The sequence below is a fragment of the Lepus europaeus genome, chromosome 2 (genome assembly GCF_033115175.1).
Source record: "Lepus europaeus isolate LE1 chromosome 2, mLepTim1.pri, whole genome shotgun sequence".
NCBI classification, from domain to species: Eukaryota; Metazoa; Chordata; class Mammalia; order Lagomorpha; family Leporidae; genus Lepus; species Lepus europaeus.
This window is the reverse complement of record NC_084828.1, coordinates 122,747,995-122,766,193: the sequence shown is the minus strand read 5'-3', so window position 1 is coordinate 122,766,193 and position 18,199 is coordinate 122,747,995. Positions and strand designations below refer to the sequence as shown.

Sequence of the window (18,199 nt, the reverse complement as noted above, 5' to 3'; positions counted from 1 at the left end):
CTGTAGTCCCTTGACTTCTGGACCCGTGGCCATGTGACCAGGAGCATAAACACTGTGTGCATTTAGGAGAAAGTGTAGTGTACCGTAAGCATGTTGCCTGTTCTTGAGTTTAGGTTGACTTTAACATAATTTCCTCCTTAGAGATTTTTGTATTTTGAAATACACAGTGGAAACCTTAAATTTTTCTTTTCTTTTTTCATTTCCAGAATTAACAGTACTCCAACTGTTTTAGTTAACTAGTTGGTGGGTAGTTAAATCGATTCAAAAGTCTTGTGTTGTCAAAACAAAGAATTTGACTTGTCATTTTTGAAAGTAAACGTAAAAGCTGTAAGTGAAGGAGGTATGCAGAGTTCTGAGGCTTAATTTGGAGCAGATGTGGTCGGTGTAGCCTTGTGAGGAAACCAGGAATCCTTGAAGAACCTCTCTAGTCTTAGAGTCTATAAATATTCACTTTTTAATGTATTAAATGTATTAGAATTAAGCAGACATCTTTTTTTCTTTAAGATTTATTTATTCACTTGAAGGAGTTACACAGAGAGAGAAGGAGAAAGAGGGAGACAGGGAGAGAGAGAGAGAGGTGTCTTCCATCCACTGGTTCACTCCCCAGTTGGCCGCAATGGCAGGAGCTGTGCTGATCCAAAGCCAGGAGCCAGGAGCTTCCTCCAGATCTTCCCACGTGGGTACAGGGGCCCAAGGACTTGGGCCATCTTCTACTGCTTTCCCAGGCCATAGCAGAGAGCTGGATCGGAAATGGAGCAGCCAGGACTTGAACTGGCATCCATATGGGATGCCGGCACTGCAGGCGGTGGCTTTACCTGCTATACCACAGCACTGGCCCCTGAAGCAGACATCTTGAGGTTTGATTTTTTTTTTTTAAGATTTTATTTATTTATTTGAGAGGTAGAGTTACAGACAGAGAGGGGAGAGACAGAAAGATCTTCCATCTGCTGATACACTCCCTTTAGGCCTTAACGGCTGGCGCTGGGCAGATCTGGAACCAGGAGCTTCTTCAGGGTCTCCCACGTTGGTGCAGTGGTCCAAGCACTTGAGACATCTTCTGTTGCTTTCCTAAGTGCATTAGCAGGGAGCTGGATCAGGGGTGGAGCAGATGGGACACAAACTGTTGCCCATATGGGCTCCATAGTGTTGGCCCCAATAGCCACTTTCTTTGAATGCAAAGATTCTTGCTAAGGAGAGCACCTGATTACTGTCTGTTGTTCAATCAGAGGACTAAAAAATGTCTAAATTGAAGAATCCTTCTATTTATTGACCTTACCAATTCAACCAGTTTCAGCAAACAAAGTTAACCTGTGAATTGGAAAACTTACATAATAGGGTTGTTGATAATAGATGTATACATGTATTTTCTGTTTTTATTTTATTTTATTTTATTTTATTTTTAAAAAGATTTTATTTATTTGAAAGGCAGAGTTAGAGAGAGAGAGAGAGAGAGATCATCTATCTGCTGGTTGACTCCCCAAATGATTGTAATGGCCAAAGCTGGGCAGATCTGAAGCCAGGAACCAGGAGCTTCTGGGTCTCCCACGTGGGTGCAGAGGCCCAAACACTTGGACCATCTTTCACTGCTTTCCCAGGCACAGTTGTAGGGAGCTGAATTAGAAGTGGAGTAGCTGGGACTTCAACTGGTACCCATTTAGGATGCTGGCGCTGCAAGCGGTGGCTTTACATGCTATGCCAGAGCACTGGCCCTTTGTTTTTATTTTCAAACTCTTGGGAAATTGTGTCATTGATAAAAGGTGTGCTGATTTTTAAGATTAGTTGCAACGGGAGAATTTTTTTTAAAGGTTTATTTATGTATTTGAAAGGCAGAGCTTACAGAGAGAGAAAGAGGTAGAGAGAGAGGGATCTTCCATCCACTGGTTCACTCCTCAAATGGCCCCGGTAGAGCTTCTTCTGGGTTTCTCACATGGGTGCAGGGGCTCAAGGATTGGGCCATCTTCCGCTGCCTTCCCAGGCACATTAGCAGGGAGCTGAATTGGAAGTGGAGCAGCCAGGACTTGAGATGGCACCTATATTGGATGCTGGCATTGCAGGTGGCAGCTGTACCTACTATGCCACTTTACTATGCGTTCCACTTTACCAGTGGAGTTATGTGTAAAGAGTTCATAAGGAATAAATGTTTGAAGTTATCTGTAACGAAGAAATGTGGTGGCTTCTTGTTTCTCGTATTGAGATTAATTGTTCTTCACTATGGTTTTTTTGAAATGTAAATGTATAACTTGAGGAAATATTTATAGTTTTGTGACAGTGACTTTATAGCCTTTGTTGTTTTTTAGTTGGTTACCCTAAGGAAGGGTTTTTGTATCTTTCATGAACTTTTCTGGCTTAAATATAATCAACTAATTGTCTGATGTGGAAAATGAATTATGTTGTTTATAATTAGAACAAAGAACAATTTATAAACATCTTCTGTTCTTTTGGTTACCAACATGATACAGAATTGAATGTGTTTCCCTTCCTTTTTTTTCTATTCTTAATGCCTTACACAGTCTCTTAGTAAGTAGGACAGAAATGGGAAATGGGAGTGGCTATATATACCTTAGAACAGCGATCCTCAATCTTCTTAGCCTTTTTTTTTTTTAAGATTTATTTATGGCCGATGCTGCGGCTCACTAGGCTAATCCTCCACCTGTGGCACTGGCACTCCGGGTTCTAGTCCCGGTTGGGGTGCTGGATTCTGTCTCGGTTGCTCTTCTTCCAGTTCAGCTCTCTGCTGTGGACCAGGAAGGCAGGAGAGGATGGCCCAAGTGCTTGACCCTGCACCTGCATGGGAGACCAGGAGGAAGCACCTGGCTCCTGGCTTCGTATCGACACAGCGCGCCAGATGTAGTGTCCATCTGGGGGGTAAACCAACGGAAGGAAGACCTTTCTCTCTGTCTCTCTCACTGTCTAACTCTGCCTGTCAAAAAAAAAAAAAAAGATTTATTTATCTAAAAGGCAGAATTACAGAGAGAGGGGAAGAGACAAGAGAGGTCTTTCATCTCTGGTTCACTCCCCAGTGGCTGGAGTTGGGGCAGTCTGAAGCAAGGAGCCAGGAGCTTCTTCTGGGTCTCCCACATGGGTGCAGGGGCCCTAGGACTTGGGCCATCCTCTGCTGCTTTCCCAGGTGCATTAGCAGGGAGCTGGATCAGAAGTGGATCAGCCAGGATTCGAACCAGTGTCCGTGTGGGATGTCGGCCCTGCAGGCGGCAGCCTTATTGCCTACACCAGAGGGCAGGTCCTGACCTTCTTGGTCTTAGAAGTTGTCTGAGGGCTGGCACTATGGCTCAAGGGGTTAAACCACTGCCTGCAGCTCTGGCTGTGGTGACCAAATGGGGAGTGAACTAGCGGTTGGCAGACCTATTTCTCTCTGCCTCTCCTTCTCTCTCTTTGTAACTCTGACTTTCAAATAAATAAATAAATAAATCTTTAAAAAAAAAAAGTTGTCTACATCACTTAAAATTGAAGGTTCCCAAGAACTTTTATTTATTTAAGTTAAATTTATAAATATTTACCTTGTTGGTAATTAAAACAGAGCATTTTGAAATAGTTATGAATTCACTGAATAATAATCCCATTACATGGCAACAAGTAACATACTAGATATGAAAAATGACTTTTCTAAAACAAAACAAACTGAGCAAAGTGTCACTTATTTTCCATTTTTCCTAATTTCCAATGTGTGGCTTAATAAAAGACTACTTAATTTTCATATATGCTTCTATATGCAATCTGCTGAGATAAGTTGCTTTCATTGAAGTTTGTGAAAAAAATCCATCTTCACACAGGTATGTTATTGGAAAAAGTAGTGTTTCAGTAGCTTTTTTAGATAATTAATTTTTTGCCACTACACCAAAACTTCATAAGTAGTAATTTTGAGAAGATTAGTTATGATGTGATATTTGAAACCATATAGATCATCTTTTCTACACTTATTTGAAATTTGTTGGTCTTTCCTACGCTGTGATGACTTCTACCTCTGCATGATTTTCTGACATTGTGCGTTAGCCAGTGGAAACATACTGGTTCCATGAATTAGGTATACTTTTCTATTGTTTATACTCTTTATTATGTATGAAAAATTCACAATTATTATATCACCAGTGATCTTAAAATTTTAAGATTTTTTTAAAAGATTTATTTATTTATTTGAAAGGCAGAGTTACTAGGTTGCAGAGAGAAATAGACAGAGGTCTTCCATCTTTTGGTTTATGCCCCAGATGGATGCAAAGGCCTGAGCTGGGCCAATCTGAAGCCAAGAGCCAGGAGTTTTTTCCAGGTCTCCCACACAGGTGCAGGGGCCCAAGGACTTGGGCCATCTTTCACTGCTTTCCCAGGCAATAGCAGGGAGCTGGATCGGAAGTAAAGCAGCCAGGACTCAAATGTGTGCCATTATGCAATGCTGGCACTGCAGGCAGCAGCTTTACATAAATAAAAACATTTATTTATTTATTTGAAAGGCAGAGTGACAGGGAGGGAGGGAGGGAGAAGAAGAGAGAGAGGAAGGTAGACAGATAGATATATCTTCCATCTGCTGGTTCAATCTCTAGTGACCTGCAACAGGCAGTAGCCAGGAACGCCATCCATGTCTCCCACATTGGTATCAGAATCCCAAGTACTTGAGCCATCATCCACTGCCTTCCAGGTGCATTAGCAGCATTAGGAGCAAAGGAGTGGAAGTGTGCAATAGCTGGGACTCAAACCATATACTCAGATGCCAGCATCCCAAGCAGCAGCTTAACCTGCTGCAACACAGCACTGAACACCAAAGAAGTCTAAGTACTGAGAAGCTATTAGTCTCACGGTAGCAGATACCATTAGCCAAAGTTGAAAATTTTGCTTGAGAGCTTATATTTTACTGCTGAGAACAAAAGCTGTATTAGTTTTTCTTGTGGTAAAAGACATTTAGTCATTTTGAGAAAAGATCTGCCAAATGCCCAAGTCTGAATGATCATAGTTTCTGCAGTTCTTTAAAATAAAAAAGTGTTTCATAATAAAAACAGCTACTTGAATTTGTAATTCAGTTGCACTAGTGCTTTTTCGCCAGATAACTATCATTCTTCAGTATATGGCAGAAATTACATGTATTTTCTATTTTATCACACAGAATATTAAAAAGATATGTACTCAAGGGTTGAAATTTAGTAAAATTAATGTTTTTTACTGGCTTATCAAGGACATCCTGCCTTTTGAAAAAACTGTGTGGCAGTGAAGAATGCAATGACTGTTAGAATAGTTTGATGCCTCTGGCTTGATTTGTGCTGAGATGCCAGCAGCTTTGTCCAGTGGCTCTTAATAATCAGTAAAAAAGATAAATCATGTTTTAGTGTTATAGTGAAAATACTTTTGACCTCTTGGATCCCTTGAAAAGATTATAGAGACCCCTAAGAGTCTCCAGTCACATATGTAGGTTTGCAGGTACACAAAAGTGTAAATTTCTCCAGGCAAGAATTGTTGTTTGTTTTTTGCTGATATATCCTTTATACCTAGGTCTGCTGACTTTGTGTTCCATTTTACCTGTCTTCAATGTTAGAGTGCTTGGATTCTGGATATGGTTTCTTCCCTCCTTTCCCCCTTCTCCCCTTCTCCCCTTCCCCCCTCCCCCCCTTCCCCCCTTCCCCCCTTCCTTCCTTCCTTCCTTCCTTCCTCAATATATATTTTATTTATTTATTTTGAGAGGTAGAGTTACAGACAGAGAGTGAGAGACATCTTCTGTCCATTGGTTTACTCCCCAAATGGCTGCAGCAGCTGGAGCTGGGCCAATCTGAAGCCAGGAGCCTGGAGTTTCTTCCAGATCTTGCAAGTGGAGTGCAGGGGCCTGAACATTTGGGCCATCTTCCACTGCTTTCCCAGGCCATAGCAGAGATCTGGATTGGAAGAGGAGCAGCTGGGACTTGACCTGGCTCCCACATGGGATGCTGGCGCCACAGGCAGAGGCTTTAGCCCACGATGCCTCAGCTCCAGCCCCTCTGGATCTAGTTTCTTTGTTGGCTTATCCTATCCTTTTTTTTTTTTAAACTTTTATTTAATAAATATAAATTTCCAAAGTACAACTTTTGGATTATAACAGTTCTTCCCCCCATAACCACCCTCCCACCCACAACGATCCCATCTCCTACTCCCTCTCCCATCCCTTTTTTCATTAAGATTCATTTTTAATTATCTTTATATACAGAAGATCAACTCTATACTAAGTAAGGATTTCAACACAAAGTATAAAGTACTGTTTGAAGACTAGTTTTACCATTAATTCGTATAGTACAACACATTAAGGACAGAGGTCCTGCATGGAGAGCAAGTGCACAGTGATTCCTGATGTTGATTTACCAGTTGACACTCTTATTTATGACGTCAGGAATCACCCGAAGCTGTTGTCGTGAATTGCCAAGTCTATGGAAGCCTCTTGAGTTCACAAACTCCGACCTTATTTAGACAAGGCCATAATCAAAGTGGAAGTTCTCTCCTCCCTTCAGAGAAAGGTACCTCCTTCTTTGATTATCCTCTCCTTCTGATATTTTTTTTTTAAAGATTTATTTATTTATTGGAAAGTTAGAGTTACACAGAGAGAGAAGGAGAGGCAGAGAGAAAGAGTCTTCCATCCGCTGGTTCACTCCCCAAATGGCCGCAATGGCCAGAACTGTGCCAATCCGAAGCCAGAAGCCAGGAGCTTCCTCTGTGACTTCCCATGCAGGTGCTGGGGCCCAAGGACTTGGGCCATCCTCTGCTGCTTTCCCAAGCCATAGCAGAGAGCTGGATCAGAAGTGGAGCAGCCGGGACATGAACAGGCACCCATGTGGGATGCCGGCACTGCAGGTGGTAGCTTTACCCGCCACAGCAACGGCCCATATCCTCTCCTTTTGATGGAGTATACTGTCCAGTAGCTTCCTGAAAAAGGGTGAATGTGAGGTGTTATTTGAGACTTTGATGTCTCAAATCATATACCAGTCAATGATTTGGGTGGCTATAGATTGTAGGTTGAAAATAATTTTCTGTCAGAACTTGAAGATGAATCTCAGTTGTTTTGTGTGTTACTGTTGAAAAACCCTATGCCTTTTCTTTGTGTGCGTTTTCTTTACTGTTTTTTCTCTTTAGAAGTTTCTTTGTATGATCTTTTTTGTTTCTGGTATTTGACTTTTTATTTTATTAAAGATTTTATTTATTTGAGAGGTAGAGCCACAGACTGTGAGAGGGAGAGACAGAGAGAAAAGTCTCATCCGCTGGTTCACTCCCCAATTGGCAGCAATGGCCGGAGCTGTGCCTATCTGAAGCCAGGAGCCAGGAGCTTCTTCCGGGTCTCCCACGCAGGTGCAGGGGCCCAAAGACTTAGGCCATCTTATACTGCTTTCACAGGCCATAGCAGAGAGCTAGATGGGAAGAGGAGCAGCCGAGACTAGAACCGGCGCCCATATGGGATGCCAGTGCCGTAGGTAGAGGATTAACCTACTGCGCCACAGCACTGGCCCCAGTATTTGACTTTTTAAATGAGATGTGTCTGGTGTACTTTTTAATAATTTTTTTAAATTTTATTTTATTTATTTGAAAGTCAGAGTTACAGTGAGAAGAGAAGCAGAGATACAGAGAGAAGGAGAGAGAGAGAGAGAGAGAGAGAGAGAGATGGTGAGATCTTCCATCTGCTGGTTCATTCCTCAAATAGCTCCAATGGCCAGGGCTGAGCCAGGCTGAAGCCAGGACCCAGGAGCTTCTTCCAGGTCTCCCACATGGGTGCAGGGGCCCAAACACTTGGGCCACTTTCCACTGCTTTCCCAGGTGCATTATCAAGGAGCTGGATCAGAAGTGGAGCAGCTGAGACTTGAACTGCTGCCCAAATGGGATGCCAAGACTGCAGGCAGAGGCTTAACTTTTCTATACCACAGTGCCAGACTCTCTTTGTTTAAATTTCAGGGTCTCCGTGTTCTCGGAATGTTTCTCCTATTTTTATTTTCTGAATTGTCTTCTCATACATTTCTGAGGGCTCTGACTGTGATTTTTCTTTTGGAAGTTTTCTTCTGCATACTCCTAGTTTACTTACTATATGTTGTTTCTTTTTGTTTTGATTTGTTTTATGATTATTGCTTTCATCTCATGGTTGGCTATCTTTTGTTGTATATTCACTAAAAAGGTAGCAGAAAAATATTTACAGAAAAAAGTTAAATATGTTTAAGGTTAGGGCTTCCATTTTGTGGTGATTGGGTAGGGGTCTGGTCTTATCTTTGGGGATTTTTTAGTTTTTGCAGGGAAGATCCTAATTTTTTTCCTAGGATATACAGTTGGCTTCATTGTTCTTAGGTCCAAGCACACAGAGAGCTATGGTTTTTACCATTAGAATGTAGACTCACTTAGTCACTTCAGCTTTTAGTTTGACACCTTTCTCCCCACCCCATGCCTTTTTTGAAGATTTATGTATTTTGAAAGTCAGATTTACAAGAAGGCAAGACACACACACACACACACATACATACACAGAGAGAGAGAGAGAGAGAGAATCTTCTGTCAATAGGTTCACTCTCCAGATGGCTGCAGCAGCCAGTGCTGGGCAAGGCCTAATCTAGGAACCAGGAGCTTCATTTGAGTTTTAAATATGGGTGGCAGGGGCCTAGACACTTGAGCCATTTTTTGCTGCTTTCCCAGGCATGTTAGCAGGGTGTTGGATTGGAAGTGGAGCAGCCAGGACATGACTTGGTTCCTACATGGGATGTGTTTGTCGCTGGTGTAGTTTTACTCCACCCCCGACCCCTCCTTAACTTTGCTCTTGAACCTGGTACTTCACTGACTTATTTTTACCACCCTTCCCCACCATAAATCTCCTCTCCTGCTGGGATTGGGGAGAGTATTTACCTGGCTAGGTAGGATGATGAGGGAGGGAACCCAGGAGACTACTTCTTTTTATAGAAATTGAATCAGTTCTCTTGTTTTTACTTTCATGCCTCACTGTGCCTGATGGTATTTGGAATCTCAAATTCCTTAAGTTTGTTATGTGAATTGGCTTTTCTCTTGTTAGAATTTTCTTCAGTTGTTTGGTATTCAACTTTCTTAGCTCTAAATCCTTCATCTGTTTTTCATTTGCTAAAAATTTGTTGACATATCTTGTCTACTGTTCCTGTTATTTTTTCTTATTCCTTGTGAATTTGTACTCTTTATTCCTTTAATCTTTTTTTAAAAAGTGTATTTTATTTTTATTTGTTTGAAAGATGGAGGGACAGAGAGAGAGAGAGAGAGATCTTCCATCTACTGGTTCCTTCTACAAATATCTGCAACATTCAGGGAAGGGCCAGGCTGAAACCAGGAACCAGGATTGCATCTAGGTCTCCCTGTTCAGTCATCACCTGCTGCCTGCTAAGGCTCACATTAGCAGGGAGCTGTTTGGGAACCAGAGCAGCCAGGAGTCAGACTAGACACTCTGATAGGGAATGTAGGTGTCCTCACAGTGGCTTAGCCAGCTATGCCCAACACCTGCCGCCATTCTTTACCTGCTCCTCTTTTTTTTTTTTAACGATTTATATATTTATTTGAAAGTCAGAGTTACACAGAGAGAGGAGAGGCAAAGAGAGAGAGAGAGGTCTTCCATCCACTGGTTCACTCCCCAGTTGGCTACAACGGTCGGAGCTGCACTGATCTGAAGCCAGGAGCCAGGAGTTTCTTCTGGGTCTCCCACGTGGGTGCAGGGGCCCAAGAACTTGGGCTATCCTCCACTGCTTTCCCAGGCCATAGCAGAGAGCTGGACCTGCTCCTCTTTTTACAATCTTACTTTAATATTTTTTAAATAAGATAATAACATGGTAACAGAAATTTGTTTCAAGTGGTTTTTTTCTAAAATTTATATATTTGAAAGGCACAGAGAGAGAGAGAGAGAGAAAGAAAGAGATCTTCCATCCATTTATCCACTGGAAGATCTCCCCAGATGGCTGAAATGTCCAGGGCTGGGCCAGACTGAAGCTAGGAGCCAGGAGCTTCTTCCAGGTCTCCCATGTAGGTGTAGGGACCTAAGCACTTGGGCCGTCTTCTGCTTTTCCCAGGCTCATTAGCATAGAGCTGGACTGCTGGACTGGAAGTGGAGTAGCCTGGACTTGAACTGGCATCCATATGGGACACTGGTGTCCCAGCCAACAGCTTTGTTTGTTGGTTTGTTTGTTTATTTATTTTATTTATTTGAAAGGCCAAATTACAGAGAAAGAGAGAGAGAGAAGGAGGGAGAGAGAGAGAGATCTTCCACCCACTGGTTCACTTCCCAAATGGCTGCAACAGCTGAGGCGGGCCAAGCTGAAGCCAGGAGCCAGGACCTTCTTTCGGGTCTCCCAAAGCAGGGTGCAGGGGCCCAAGCACTTGGGCCATCTTCCACTGCTTTCCCAGGTGCATTAGCAGAGAGCAGCTGGAACTAGATCTGGCGCCCGTGTGGGTTGCTGGCATTGCAGGTTGTGGTTTAACCAGGTGTGCCACAGTGCCAGGCCCCACCCCTCCAGTTTATTTTTTAACATACCCTCATATATAATGGCTATATATGGGTCTCTCTCTCTCTCTCTCTCCCCCCCCATTTATATCTGTATCCATATCCATATCTATTCATGTATATATATATATATATATATATATATTTTTTTTTTTTTTGACAGGCAGAGTGGATAGTGAGAGAGACAGAGAGAAAGGTCTTCCTTTTTCCTTTGGTTCACCCTCCAATGGCCGCTGCAGCCGGCGCATTGTGCTGATCCGAAGCCAGGAGCCAGGTGCTTCTCCTGGTCTCCCATGCGGGTGCAGGGCCCCAGCACTTGGGCTATCCTCCATTGCCTTCTCGGGCCACAGCAGAGAGCTGGACTGGAAGAGGAGCAACTGGGATAGAATCCGGCGTCATGACTGGGACTAGAACCCGGTGTGCTGGCGCCGCAAGGCGGAGGATTAGCCTGTTAAGCCACGGCGCCGGCCATATATATGTTTTAAATGTATATGACCTAGCAGTTAGTTTGCTAGTAGAGGTTGTCCCATATCTCATATTGAAGGACCTGGGTTAAGGCCTTATTTGACCTCTGAATCCAGCTCCCTGTTATTGTATACCCTGGGAGGCAACAGGTTAATGGCTCAAGCAATTGAGTCCCTGTCACCTATAAGAGAGACCTGGATTGAGTTCTTGGCTCCTGGCTTTGGCCTGGCTCAGCTTTAACATTGTGGGAATTTGGGGAGTGATCCAGATTTAGGGAGTGAACCAGCAGATGGAAGATCTCTCTGTCTCTCCCTTTCTCTCTCTTTATAACTGCCTTTCAAACAACTACATAAAAATTGTTTTGCGAAATATTTGAAAAAATGGGCAAATTTTAAATTTTTCAAAACTTGTAAAAAGAATTTATTAATGTCCTAGAAGATTGTGTTAGAGCTGTTTATTTCTCTTTTATATAAAGATTTATTTATTTATTTGAAGGTTAGAGTTGCAGAGGGAGGGAGAGATAGAGAGAGAGAGATCTTCCATCTGCTGGTTCACTCTCCAGATGGCAGCAATGGCCGGGGCTGGGTCAGGTCAAAGCCAGGAGCCAGGGGCTTCTTCCAGGTCTCCAGTGTAGATAGCAGGGGTCTAAGCACTTGGGCCATTTTCTGCTGCCTTTCGCAGGCCATTAGCAGGGAGCTGGATGGGAAATGAAGCAATGGGGACACAAACTGGTACCCATATGGGATGCTGTTATTGCAGATGGTGATTTTTACCTGCAACGCTACAACACTGGTCCCTAGAGCTATTTCTTTTGTCTTATCAAGAAACCAGGGGGCCCTGCGCTGTGGCCCAGTAGTTAACGCCCTGCTCTGAAGCGCCAGCATCCCATGTGGGTGCTGATTCGAGACCTGGCTGCTCCACTTCCAATCCAGCTCTCTGCTATGGCCTGGGATAGCAATAGAAGATGGCTCAAGTCCTCAGACCCTTGCAGCCACGTGGGAGACCCAGAAGAAGCTCCTGGCTCCTGGCTTCGGATCAGCGCAGCTCCAGCCTTTGTGGCCAATTGGGGAGTGATGGAGGGCCTCTTTCTCTCTCTCTGCCTCTCCTCTCTCTGTGTTACTCTGACTTTCAAATAAATAAATAAACAAATAAATATTTAAAAAAAAAGAAAAGAAACCAGGTACATTTAGATTTTACTGTAGGAGTTTTTTCCTCTCTTGGAAGCCCCCCTCCATTCTACTCTGGCTGGAGGTCTTTGACTCTAATAAATCTTTTTAAATCTCAAAAAAATTTTTTTATGATAATTGTGCCTCTTAAACATTTACAAAGTGTTACTAAAATTGTTTTTTTTTTCTTTTTCTTTTTTTTTTTTTTTTTTGACAGGCAGAGTGGACAGTGAGAGAGAGAGACAGAGAGAAAGGTCTTCCTTTTGCTGTTGGTTCACCCTCCAATGGCTGCCCCGGCCGGTGCGCTGCGGCCGGTGCACCGTGCTGATCCGAAGGCAGGAGCCAGGTGCTTCTCCTGGTCCCCCGTGGGGTGCAGGGCCCAAGCACTTGGGCCATCCTCCACTGCCTTCCCGGGCCACAGCAGAGAGCTGGCCTGGAAGAGGGGCAACCGGGACAGAATCCGGCGCCCCGACCGGGACTAGAACCCGATTTGCCGGCGGCGGAGGATTAGCCTGTTGAGCTGCGGCGCTTAAAATTGGTTGTTGCATCTAGCACAGCAGGGTGTCAGGTTAACCTGAAAGAGAAATGGTGTCACATAGATTAAGGAAACAGAATCTGATTAAAGATTTTAATGTGGGGAAACCAGGGGACACTCTGTCCACTGCCAAGATGGAGGCAGAAGCAGGGTCCCAGACATCTGGTTACTCCAAGTATTTATTATCAATGGTGACATGATAGATTAATCATAAAAAATGTGCAGTTTCGTGGTAACAGGATTTCATGATGAAGGAGTTTAAACATAGTAAAACAGGGAACAATAGGGAGTTTCGATGTTTATAGGAAGGACTTTTCTTGGAAGTTTGGATTAAGAGAACAATCACAATATGGAAAAGTCTTAAGGAGGACTCATTAACTGGGGTGAATGTCCCACTTGCTGTTTACTGGAGCCCACAGCATTTCCTTAGCCACCTCAGCATCATGTCAAATGACCTTTTCCATTGACATAACTTGACCGATCACCTTTGCAATCTGGCCAAGCATGCCTTCAGCAGAATTCAGGCCATGTGGTAGTCTTCGAAATGTAGGCTTTTAACAGAATTCAGGCCATGTGGTGGTACCTGACATTCGGTATATTGAATTTCATCCAGTGGGCCACTGTGTTACAAATAATTTCCTTTGAATTTAAGCTGATAGAAATGGGACGCCGGTCATCAGATACTGAAGAAGAAAGCAGAAGCAAGAGAAAAAAGAAACACCGTAGGCGGTCATCTTCGAGCAGTTCTTCAGACAGCAGAACGTATAGTCGAAAGAAAGGCGGAAGGAAATCAAGATCGAAGTCCAGATCTTGGTCCAGAGATCGTCAGCCTCGTTCACATTCTTATGATAGAAGGTAATTTGTATAGCTTTAGTTCTTAGAGTAAGGAGGGTAACATTCTTTAGAGTTCATGTGTTTTTCTGTTTTTAATTTCCTGCATAAATTTTTTTCTTTTAATAGTTATATATTTATTAGAATAAGGCCCAGCCCAGGTTTTTTATCCCATCAACTTTAGTCCAGAGTCTAGTGTGTTCATTCTTTGTCTCTTCTTTGTAGGAAAGTAGATATAAATGGGTGTTCTCATGCCTTATGATTTAATGACATTTGGAAAGATTATTTACTGCTTAAAACCTATACTGCCTTAATTAGTAACTCATCCAGTCTCACTAAGTTATGAACCAGGCATCTGACTGTTTAAGAGGCAGAACTTTTCATTTCTCTCTGTTTGTTTTAAAGAAAGAGTAAGGCATAGTAAAAATGAGATAATTCTTTAGAGTATGGAAGATTTCTCCTTAATATCCATAACATCAAATTTTATAGCAATGGTATTTGATTATATTTTATTTCAGACGCAGGCATCGCTCAAGTAGTAGCTCTTCCTATGGCTCTAGAAGAAAACGAAGTCGAAGTCGTTCAAGGGGTCGTGGAAAATCCTATAGAGTTCAGAGGTCTAGGTCAAAAAGCAGAACAAGAAGGTACATATGCCTTATTAGCATTTATTACTTGTAACAAGCTGTTTCCAAAATTAATGACTTAAAGACATAATAATTTATTTTGTCATCATTTTACACCTTTGACTGAGCTCAGCTGGCAATTCTGAGTTGTCTCACCTGGGGTCATTTTTGCAGTTGTGTGACAGCTTGACTGGAGCTGTATTGTCAGTGTGGCTTTTGATTCTGGCTATTGGCTAGGGTATACATGGCTTGTCATGCTCTGTAGGCTCGGTTGGGCTTTTTTTTATAGTGGAAATGTTTCAAGAGGCTGAAAGCAGAAACTGCAAAATCTCTTTAGGGCTAGCCTCAGAAATGACAGGGTATTCTATGGGCTCCATATTTGTGTTCCCCACCAAGCTTGTATGTTGGAGCCTCGATTCCTTTTGAGATTATATTTGGGGATAGGATTTTTATGGAGGCAATTAAGATTAAGTGCAGAAATAATGTTGGGACCCTAATCCAATTATGTTGGTCGCCTTATGAGATGAGGAAGAGACATCTCTCCATGTAAAGAAAATCCAGGTGAGAACATGGAGAAAAGGCCACCATCTATACAAGACAGGAAGGGAGCCCTCATAAGGAACCAAATTGGCTGGTACTTTGATATGGACTTTTTAGTTTCTAAAGTGGTGAGAAAATTTCTGCTGTTAAGCCACCCAATCTATTGATATTTTGTTATGGTACTCTGGGCAGACTAATACATGGTGTCACTACACAGGCATTTTTTGGCCTTGCTTAGGGCCAATAAAGAGAGTGGCTTATCTGGAGAGTTGTACATTTTGGGCAGTGGTAGAAAATATAATTTAATAAGATGATGGGATGGGAACTGTGGTGATGAAGAACTTGATGAAGACTGGTGTTCAGAAGTCATTGAAAGTTGTTGAGCAGGAGAATTTTAGGATTAAATAAAGCGTAAAAACAGTATTTTAGGAAGTTCAGGTTTTTTTCTCTACTTGCTTCTGCATTCTCTTAGGCTCTAATTGGGGATGGATGTTAGCAGCCTCAATTTGTTATCTAGGCATAACATTTATGATTCTCTGTATGGATAATAGTAGTAAAGTCAGAATGTGTAACTTTTCTGGCCTTGTATTACTTAAATTATAAGGATAAACCATTCTGTAGTACATGCCTTCTTTCTCCATTTGACCCATAGTTGCATGCTTTGTTTCTTTGAGTGTACTCTTTTTTTCAGTTTTGTATCATCATCTGTATTTGGAGAAATCTTCCTACCATTTTTTGTTAAAAGATTTATTTATTTATTTGAAAGTCAGAGTTACACATAGTGAGAAGGAGAGGCAGAGAGAGAGAGGTCTTCCATCTGCTGGTTTACTCCCCAATTGGCTGCAATGGCCAGGGCTGTGCTGATTGGAAGCCTGGAGCCAGGAGCTTCTTCTGGATCTTCCACATGGGTGCAGGGGCTCAAGGACTTGGGCCATCCTCTACTGCTTTCCCAGGCCATAGCAGAGAGCTGGATCGAAAGTGGAGCAGCCAGGACTTGAACCGGCGCCCATATGGGATGCCAGCACTGCAGATGGTGGTCTTACCTGCTCCGCCACAGCGCTGGCCCCTCTTCCTACCTTTTTAATGTTGATTTATTTTCATCTACTTAAAAGGCAAAGCAACCGAAACACAGAGAAATCTCCCATCTGCTAGTTTACTCCTCAAAGTCCTATAACAGTCAAGCCTGGAATTCCATTTGGGTCTCACATGTGGGTGGCAGGAATCCAAGCACTTAGGGCATCACCTGCTGCCTTCCAGGTTATAATAGCAGAAAGCTGGATTGGAAATAGTGCACCCAGGACTCCAGCTGGCATTCCAACATGGATGCTGGCATCGTAAATGGTAGTTTAACCCACTGTACCACTGCACCCACCCCTCTTAACATTTTAATGTTAACTTTATTTAGTTTTCTTTTTTTTAAGATTTATTTTGTTTATTTGAAAGGCTGGGTTATGCACACACACACACAAACACACACACACAAACACACACACACAGAAATAGAAGTGGGGGAGAGGAGAGAGTGATTATCTTCCATTCGTGGTTCACTCCCCAAATGACTGTAACTTGGGTTTGCGTCAGGCTAGAGCCAAATGCCTGGAACTCCATCCCGGTCTCCCAAGTGGGTGACAGGGGCTGGGTACTTGGGCCATCTTCCGCTGCTTTCTCAGGCTCATTAACAGAGAGCTGGATTGGAAGGGGCGCAGCTGGGACTAAACTGGTGCCCATATCTGATGCCAGCATTGCAAGCTGCAAAGCTTGACCCACTGTGCCACAATGCTGACCCCCAAGTTCTGTGTAACTGTAATTCTCCTTTTCTTTAAACCCTTTTACTGTTTTTATGTTTTTCTCTCTTAAGTCAAGTTTAAACCATCCTGTCACCTACTATCCCATGTGGTTTTTGATTTGTGACAGTTATATTGTGAATATTACGGTTTTGTTTTTCTCATATATTGTAATCTCTTGGTAACTAGCATAATTCCTTGCTCAGTTGATACATGATGACTGAATGATTAATTGGGGAAATGAAGGTAGATAGAGAGTTGAAAAGGAAAAGTTTTATTTTATTAATTTGTAGAGAGAAAGCTTTATTTTCAATGTATTAATTTATCTAGCAAGAGACTGATTACCAGAAAGCAACTTGAATTATAATTTCCCATCGGTGGGACCAGATATAATAATACTCTGCTTTTATGGTCGTTTTCGGTTTATAGAGTGCTTTAACATACACTATATCAGTCAATCTGAGTATGATTAGGAAAACAGAAGCCACTCAATTCCAAGGATGCGAGTTTTAGCATAGAATCTTTGGTAGGGCTTAGGGAGTGTGCAGGGTGGGGAAAGTGTCAGGGATTATTTCAGCCTGAAGCATGGAAATTTGTTATTTTCTCAGACGTAAGTGGAAATCTTAAGAAATAAAGTGAATAGTTTTCAAGAAACTACTCACTTAGAAGCTGCTTCTGTGCCTAAGTGTTTACTTACAACTTCTTCTAGTAGGGAATTTGAAAATGCAGTTACTTTCTTTTCCTTTGCATAAGGGGACCTTAAAAGAGAGGCAGTGATCTAGTCACCAATAGGTAATCCAGCACACATCCATTTTGTAACTGAGATTTTGTAGTCCTCTGTGAGGAAACAAATTCATGAGCCCATTCAAAATGGCAAGTTCTCAACTTTGCTGTTACGTGTGTCTAAAATAAAGGTGTTATCAGGAATGACAGTAGCTACAAAGTTAAATGTTTGATGTTTAAATTTCCATAGGTAACTTATAGAGTAATTGGGTAATTAGTCTTTTTAATATAACTTTTTATGTTCTTTTTGATGTGCTAGTTGTGACATGTATCATCACTTTCTTCTCCATTGGTGAGAAAGTTACCCTTATTATATATAGTATATTTACTTGCTTATTTTGGCTAAACCTGGTAGAGGAGACTTGGCCTGTTAAAGGTGGAAAGTGCTGTGGGACTGAAGAAAGAGATGAAGAAATCCAGGATTACAGAGAGTTTATTAGAGACTTAAGGACAGAGGCATTATTTTGAGTGAATACCAGACTGATGGATCCCTAGCCACTAGGCAAGAGAAAAATGGTTTTGTATAGAGGTGGCCTGTGGCTAACAGGCTTATAGCTGGACTTTCTCAGGAAGTATTAACATTACACGTGTCAGATAAGAGATATTTCAGATGTCAGATAAGCCACATGAGTTGCCTTAATGAGTTTGTTTATCTCATAGGCGTTGGGATGACTGTCAGGGTCACCTGAATGGCAAAATAATGGTTATGTCCAGCCTGACTGTAATCATATCAAGTTGGATCTCTACATTGATCAGTTATGGAATATACAGAAAGTAGTTTCAGAAATGCTAATATATGGTGGTGAAAATCTCACTTAGAAAGTAAATTCAATGTTTCTTCCCATTCTTATGATCGGTACCCTGAAGGTGTCTAGTTCTGCATCTGAACCCGGACTGGTTCTTTCAGTATGGTTCATTTCTTCACTTTGAAAGATTTGATCTCATTTGTTTCTATTTATATTTCATTTTGAGTACTTAGTTCCTTTAAATTATTGTACTTTTCCTGTTTATTTTAGTATGTAAAACAT

General features: G+C 42.2%; 1 protein-coding gene across 1 annotated transcript in view; it reads left to right on the top strand.

Moving 5' to 3' along the window:
* The window catches only part of RSRC1 (arginine and serine rich coiled-coil 1), a 464,346-nt gene that overhangs the window by 1,179 nt on the left and 444,968 nt on the right, over positions 1-18,199 (top strand). The window contains exons 2-3 of the mRNA XM_062212576.1: positions 13,263-13,465; positions 13,960-14,085. Of these exons, the coding sequence (XP_062068560.1) occupies positions 13,272-13,465; positions 13,960-14,085 (320 nt within the window). The 5' untranslated portion in view covers positions 13,263-13,271. The remainder of the gene's footprint in view (positions 1-13,262; positions 13,466-13,959; positions 14,086-18,199) is intronic.